General features: G+C 34.3%; 1 protein-coding gene across 1 annotated transcript; it reads right to left on the bottom strand.

Moving 5' to 3' along the window:
- Positions 1–491: 491 nt before the first annotated feature.
- LOC133304915 (3beta,22alpha-dihydroxysteroid 3-dehydrogenase-like) lies at positions 492–4331 on the bottom strand. Its single transcript, XM_061505004.1, has 9 exons — positions 4087–4331; positions 2981–3305; positions 2615–2764; positions 2196–2447; positions 1843–1929; positions 1667–1745; positions 1074–1264; positions 847–965; positions 492–758 (listed from the first exon to the last, which is right to left on the bottom strand). The coding sequence occupies exons 1-9, from the start codon at positions 4329–4331 to the stop codon at positions 644–646; spliced, it is 1563 nt and encodes a 520-aa protein (XP_061360988.1). The 3' UTR covers positions 492–643.
- Between the last annotated feature and the right edge of the window lie 3165 nt (positions 4332–7496).

Genomic DNA, 7496 nt, shown 5'->3' with positions numbered 1-7496 from the left:
GTATTAAGATTTTTCTCACCCCATCTTCGTTAATCGAGATTTAACGGAGAGTGATTTTATATCATTTTTTATCCCAAATAGTGACCACTTATGTAATTCGGCTTCATAAAGCACTTCTCTATTTTGTGTGGATTATTAGTATTGCGCCTTGTGTATGAGCTTTTCATGATATATAGAATCCCATATATTTAGACACAAGAAGACGGTTAACTACAAACACAAACACAAGGAGAAGTCCATAGCTCTCTGCCTATATGTAATGTGATCGTTTCATTTAAACCTAGTACACATCAAGTACATAAAGAGGCTGGTTTCTCTCCTCACACACTTTGTTCTAACTAGCAGCTGTCTATTCTAATGATGATTTCTCCCACTGTAGATTAATCATCATCCGCCATAGATAATCTTTAGAATTTATTTCCTAACTCAATTTATATAACGTATACGAGCCATATATTAGGATTATTAAATCCCAAAAGTAGTTTAGTAAATGGATTAATACATCAATAATTCTTGCAATATTTATTTATTGCGATTCAATTTGCTTCGAGTCTCATAAATTTTCAGATACACACAGCTGTCTGCTGCATATTGTTCATTGGCCTTCACACTGTGAAATCCTTGTCTCGTGAATCTTCCCCATTTATGCCTCTGGCATGCTTTTGCTTAAGGACTTCAACGTTATTGGACAGCCACTTCTTAGTCTAGGTATGTGTGCACTCTTTTCTAAGCATGTATCCAAATCATCTAGGGTCCACCTACGCATGAATAGATTTTCATTTTCATCCGTTCATACAAGGGAAAAAAAAGAGGGATGAAAATCTTGGCATGGCAGAAAATACTCACGTGTAACCACTTGTGACTCTGTGTAAAAAGACCAACATTGTCACTTTCGCCATATTGATCCCTAGGCATGTCCTAGGCCCTGATCCAAAAGGCATGAAACTATAGGGCTTTTGCATTTCCTGCGGACATAATCACGTTAAATAATTTCCTTGACATGAGGATATGGCAGAAAACAATCATGAAAAAGAAACAGCCAATATAAGAGAGAGACAGAGAGAGCTAAATACATCAAATCTTTGCGGGTTGAATTTCAACGGATCCTTGTACAAATCTGAGTCATAATGGACAAAAGTTGCATCAATGTTAACGTGCCAACCTTTCTTTATATCATACCCTGTCATTGCCACTCGTATAGTTAACAACATAGTCATGGAAGCCAAAAAGACTAATGATAAACAAAGCCCCTTCAATTTAAGGTTTTTTTTACCCATATTAAATCGAATTATTAACTACTCAAAGTTTAATTTTTTTTGACAAATTATTTAGCAATTTAATGCAAAAAGACACGTGGCGGTGTGCATTCAAGTTATGCATCATCCCATACACGACTTATGTAAAAGTTAGCGTGTGTCATGCATGCAAGACAAGGGAGTGTACGACTTGAACGTGCATGGGAATAATGCGCATTGTAAGAAATGCAACATATGGCAAGCGTAAGTTAACTTTTGCACAAATTACATATGAGATGATATCGATAAAAAGTTTGCCAAAGGAATTAAACTAGTAAAATGTTTCTGATTTTGCCTTACAAGGGTAAAAAAACCTCAATTTAATGTAAACATATTCCTAATGATATCTTCAAAGCATATGAGTAATTTACCTTCAATTTTGCAGTCTTGAAGTGCAACACGAGGAAACCACAACAGGACATTGGACATTCTCAGTGTTTCCTTTACTACCTAGAGAGAACACGGAGAGATTCTTACAATGAAATTTGAGATATTCAGGTGTGGTTGCCTCCAGCTTATGCAGTATTTCTCAAGTCTAAATTCTAACCTTCAAACAATAACGCATCTTGTTGAGATCCTCATGGTTAAGTGAAGCTCCTTCTGGCTTCATTTTGGTTAATGACAATTGTTCTTCCTGCAAGTCAAAATGAACACTAGTCATTTTATCTTAACTTGCAAGTGAGAGCTTGGTTTTCTATAACCAAGCAAAACACAAGAAATTAAAAAAAGTGAAAGTTTGTTAACAGCTATCACCAAAATAATACTTATATAATGATATTGAACAAGATAGAAAATTCTATACTTATTCTGTTATTTAGTATAATGCTAACACTTATGACTGGTGATAAATCTAGCTCTGTTGGGTGCATAATTTTCATTAGAATCTGTGCAGTTTCTCACCCTGAGTATGTCCAGTGCTTCTCTGTTGTCATGTAGAAACTTTACACTCCACATCATTGCTGCTGATGTTGTGCTCTGTCCAGCAATTATCATTGTCAACAGGTTATCCATTATCTCTGAGTCATCAAGCTTTTCACTGGCTGGGAATGAATCTCTCTGCAACATGGACTGTAGGAAGTCCCCTGGAGACTCATCTCCCCTCCTTCGTCTGGCAATGATTTCTCTGAATGTTTCCATGAGCCTTCTACGAGCCTGATTTAGCATAATAAAACTTCAGGGGGGAAAAAGTACTCCTTGTTTGTTGTTTCTTAAATTAAATCGGTACTCACAGAAGGCATGTAAAACATAAATTTAGATGCAACTATTTATAGTTTGTAAGGAACTTGTAAAACATAAATTTGTGTAAATACATCACTAACCATTATGCCTTTATAGTATCTGGTTCCAGGAATCATGATAGGAAAGGACAGCATGGCATCAGAGACAGCAGTGCAATCTTTCTCGATCTGTTGTAGTAATGAATCCTCCGTGATACTCATCAGCATATCACACATTGCATCAAATGTCATCTTTATATGTCAAACAGTTAACGGGAGTTAGGAGTCAGAGTACAACGAAGTATACTTAAACTTGAGATTGTTATTATATGTCATAGCATTAAATAATGTTCGTAAATAAATTTTTGTTACTATCTAAATGTTGCAACTGCTGAACACTCTCGGAAGAAGATCCAATATACTTACTAAACAAACAGCATACAAAAGGGTAGAAAACTTCGTTTTTACCTTCATACTGAAGTCAAGCACCTTGAAACTTTTCCCACTTTCTTCTAGCTTTTGCAGCCTTCCACACAACATTTTGTCAAATTTTGAGACAAATGCAGATAGGGAAGTCAAAGAGAATGGTTCAGATAGAAGACGCCTTATTCTTTTGTGGCTCTCAACTGGTACACATAATAAGCTTTTCTTTCCCACAGCATCTGCCATTGATTTCAGATAACCCTTGTTGAATAGAACGAAGTCATTAGCAAATACCGTCCTTGCACCTTCACTATTAGGAACAAATATGTGGATCTTGCCGAATAGCCTTGTCTTGAACCATCTCCCATTCCTACTTCGATCAAATTAACAAGTTAAATGTGTTCTATCGGTTCATGGCTCCATTTATTTTTTGATCTACTAGAATTTAATTTGACTTTAGCATAAACTTGATTATGGTCTAAAAATTCAGCTTATAATTATTTAGGTCTAAGAATTATTTAGATCATAATCAAGTTTATTATAATGTTTAATTTTTAAACCAAAAGAACAATTCATCTGTTAATGATGGTTTTCTATTTGACTTCGGTCTAAAGGGCAAACCCCAGTGCACAAGGCTCTCTGATTTGGGAGAGTAGGGATAAGGGTCAATTATACGTAGCGTTACCTTTACATTTTTATAAAGAAGTTGTTTTTCAAACTCGAACCCGTGTAACTTTTCGATCAAAAGAAACAATTTTATTATTGCTCCAAGACTCGTCATCGACTGACTCCACTCTATGCTGAGAAATTTATTTTAGTCTAAAAATTCAACTGTACAATGAACTTGATCATTATAATCTGTACAGCATGATAAATTAAAATCTTGCACATGATGCAATGCCTTGCCATGAGTTATTAGCCCTTACTTTCCATATGTTCTAACTTCTAAAAGCCTTTAGTTGTGTAGAATCAAATGAAAGCAAAAACAAGAATCAGTCACTAGACCAGATCTTTTTGACCTTACGTATGTTATGAATCATAACATGTTCTCTTCAGGATGAAAAGCAGATAAGAATTGTAAAGGACAGATTCTACTTGTAAGCAAAAGCACTTTGAATCTATACATATTAAGATGAAAGTAAGTAACTTACCACAATCGCCTAAGTCTGATAAAATCATAGCATCCTCTTGTACTATTAGTGGCTGAAAGAAAAGAAAAAGTTTCCCCAATAAAAGGTAATCCCAGCCGACCAGGGATATCTTCTCCATTGTTTCTAGTTCTTTTCCAAGCTTTTGGAATGAAATATGCTACTCCGATAGAGAGTAAAGCAACCACGATTATGTCATAATAGTTCTGCACTAAGAATACTAAATCTTCTCTCAATAGATTCAACATCTCTTTTGTTTTGTTATTGCGGTTTCTCAAAAACAATGGAGATGAAGGAAAATCAAGTACTAAGGTGGTGAGTTATAAGGTTCACTTAAACGCTTATAATATATAAAAGGGAATGAAGATTAGCACATAAGTCAAGATGCTTTGTTTTTGTAAAAATTTAAAACGAGAAGCATCTTTGGAAAGATTGCTATTACAAAAACTGAAAGATTCGTATTACTAGAAGACAATTTTAACAAGTTACCAAAAAGAGAATGACTTTTTTCTTTTTAATTAAAAGAACTTTACATCAAGGTTAATGATTGAAGCGGGTAAATATTTACAATTGATAATACTTTAGAAAAAGAAAATAGTGGACTATACTTGGATTATGATTCTAGGATACTGATTGAAATGCCTTCCACTATTCTACAGTTGTTTGAAAGCTCCTTTACATAAAATGGTGCATGTTGCGCCCGCCATTATGGGTGAATGGAGTTGTGACCGAGATCATATGCTTAAAATGATCAATCAAACAATTTTTCAGTGATACGCAACAAAATTTTGATGACCCACATGGTCTAAGGATTTTCTTCAAATGCGTTATGGTAGTGATATAACCAAAAAATGAAATTAATTTTTCTTTTTCCCTGAAAAAGAAAATAAAATAAAATTGAATTGATATATGATGGAATGTCACTTGGTACTCAAACAAGCGAAAATGACAACTTGGATGGTGAGTGGTCATAACCCATAATTATGCAACTTCTATGCCCCAAAACCCCGTTAAAGTGGGGGATAGTGAGGATATTATGATAAATGTCATTTCATCTCAAAACTTTAAGGTGTTGGGTGACACTTAACTAATTATTTTATATCTTTTTGTATTTCTCTAACAAAACCCGTAAATCAAAAGCTTTAAGATTTTAAACTGAGATATGATATCAGATCTACTTACTATGATTATTGTAATTTAACTCATTGGTGTTGTCTCCTGCCATGGCCACTGGCACAACAAAAATATTAAAATCACGCGAGTTGGGCTTGAACTAGCATGGTGTTTGACGAGAGACGAGGGCTAACTCCCGATGACAATACCAAGTGTTTCCATCATAATGAGATGAACCTTAATTGACAACTTAAATCTTGCACGCTGAATTTGGACAATGCAAAATGGTGTCTTCTTGATGATGTGATCAATCAGTGTTATACCTTTTGCCACAATGATGTAATTTTTAAGATTTTACAATCATTTGTTAACGAGAGAAAAATTGCAGGAAGCTTTTGAACACTCCTTGTGCTTTTACTTTTTTTATATATTTCAATGGAATAGGACCCTGTTCTATGACCACCCTGTTAGCATATTACATGTCCATAAGTGGCGGACCCAGGAATTTTTTCTGTGAGGGGCTAAAAATTAAACATTTGTTTCTCTCTAATATATGAGAGGTCAAAATACAAAAAATTAAATATTTGTTCCTCTCTTCAACCACAATATGTGTGAGGCCGAAACATATAATGACCCTCACATTTAATTATAGATTTAATATTGAAGAATAATTATAGAGAAAAAGAAATAAAGTCACCTTTGGTAAAAAAAGAGTTAAAATGACAGTTAAGGAGTAAAAATGCGAGTAAATAAAGTTACCCGAAAGTAAAAAGTAAAATTATAAATATTACCATATAAATATTCTGGACTAGTGTGCAAAGTTTGGTAATGAATGGAGGTGTGTAGATAGATAAGTTATTACCCAGCTAAAGTAACTTAAATTTACACACCGTCAATTCCTTTATTTTTCTCCTTCCGCCGCTGATGTTCCCGTCTCCTTTTCTCTCTGTGCTCGACATTTCCATGGTTTTAGAAGGTTAGAGTTTTGTCTCTCTCTCCTCTCTTTCTCACTCATTTTGTCACCAAAAGTCATGATGCCATACATGAAAATTGTAGGAAAAAGGCTAGTAATCCATTCCACCACTTTATTTGGGCTGATTTGGCTTGTGGAGAGAGTTATTCATCACCCCTAATTCGTGGCACTATTCATCCTTGTGAAAAATTGGGGCTTTTAAGTGAGCAAAGCTTAGGTTTTGTTCTTTGGAGCTTGGAATAGCAACTATAGGTAAGAAACCTCTAATTCTATGGTTCTATATTTGTGATTTAAGTCTTGATAATTGTGAGCATATTTTGGTGGGAAATAATTTAGTTTGAATTTGAAATTGATGATGAATTGTTGTTCGTAGTAGTTGAAAAGTTATTGAGAATGGATGTTGAAATTTGAGAAAATGGATGGCCTACCTCTCATGTATAATTCAGCCTATGTACAATAAAAGAGGTAGACCAAGTGTTTGATGAAATGCCAAAGTGAAAATAATACCTTGTATGTAATTATTGATAAGTGGTGTGAATTAGGATTGGTAAAAGTGATGAAAGTTAAAGAAAAATACATTGTTCCTATATATATGTATTCTGGCCAAGAGGAAAAAGAACAAGGAGTATCATGCTTTAATATGTTTGAATGTGTGTTTATGTGTCTTGAGGTTGGTTAATGATTATCTACTTAATTGGAGTTATGTGAAGTGAGAAATAAAGGAAAGAAAAGCATGAAAAAAAAAATGATAAACACTTATGAGTGCAAATCTTCCCTCATCATGAAATAGGTACAAATGAGGTATTTGGTGATATTTAAATAAGAGATGATGATGGATATTCGATGTAGTGATGAAGGGAACGGTTGCTAACAAAAGATAGCTTGAGAAATTGTCATGAACACATCTATATGTGTCATTTTCAACCCTTAAAGAAGTAAATGGGTTGGAATCGTATTGGACTTGGAATTATGATTTGTAAGTTATGTTGAGGACATGATAAGTCCATGTAAAGTGAGAAATGCCCACAAAGAGTTAGTGGTTTTATGCTAACTAGCTTTGGGGTTCTATATGTAAGTTTGAAAGGAATTAGTATATGACTTGGGTATTGGCATAGATTTAGCATAAGTGTAAAAAAATGAAAGTAAGCAATAAGATGTATGCCTTGTGTGAATTTCATGGCATTGTAGCATTTTATTGATTTTGTTTTGAATTCTTTCTCTAGGTGTGGCTAGGGACTAAGAGGGTTTGAATTGCCTTTGGAGCTAAATAGGTAACTTATGTTACAAGTGAGCAGATTGGTAAAGCTTCAAGAGGTAAGCTCTATGT

The sequence above is a fragment of the Gastrolobium bilobum genome, unplaced genomic scaffold, assembly GCF_033153095.1.
Source record: "Gastrolobium bilobum isolate Gb01-03AN ecotype WA unplaced genomic scaffold, APGP_CSIRO_Gbil_v1 utg10441, whole genome shotgun sequence".
Lineage (NCBI taxonomy): Eukaryota > Viridiplantae > Streptophyta > Magnoliopsida > Fabales > Fabaceae > Gastrolobium > Gastrolobium bilobum.
This window is presented reverse-complemented; position numbering and strand designations above follow the sequence as displayed.

What these genes read in the sequence shown, in the direction of transcription:
- LOC133304915 (XM_061505004.1), bottom strand. Translation starts at nt 4,331, where the DNA reads ATGTTGAATCTATTGAGAGAAGATTTAGTATTCTTAGTGCAGAACTAT. An exon ending in ATCAGACTTAGGCGATTGTG is followed by an intron (nt 3,306 to 4,086) that starts GTAAGTTACTTA and finishes TGATCGAAGTAG; the next exon opens with GAATGGGAGATGGTTCAAGA. An exon ending in TCAACCCGCAAAGATTTGAT is followed by an intron (nt 966 to 1,073) that starts GTATTTAGCTCT and finishes TTATGTCCGCAG; the next exon opens with GAAATGCAAAAGCCCTATAG.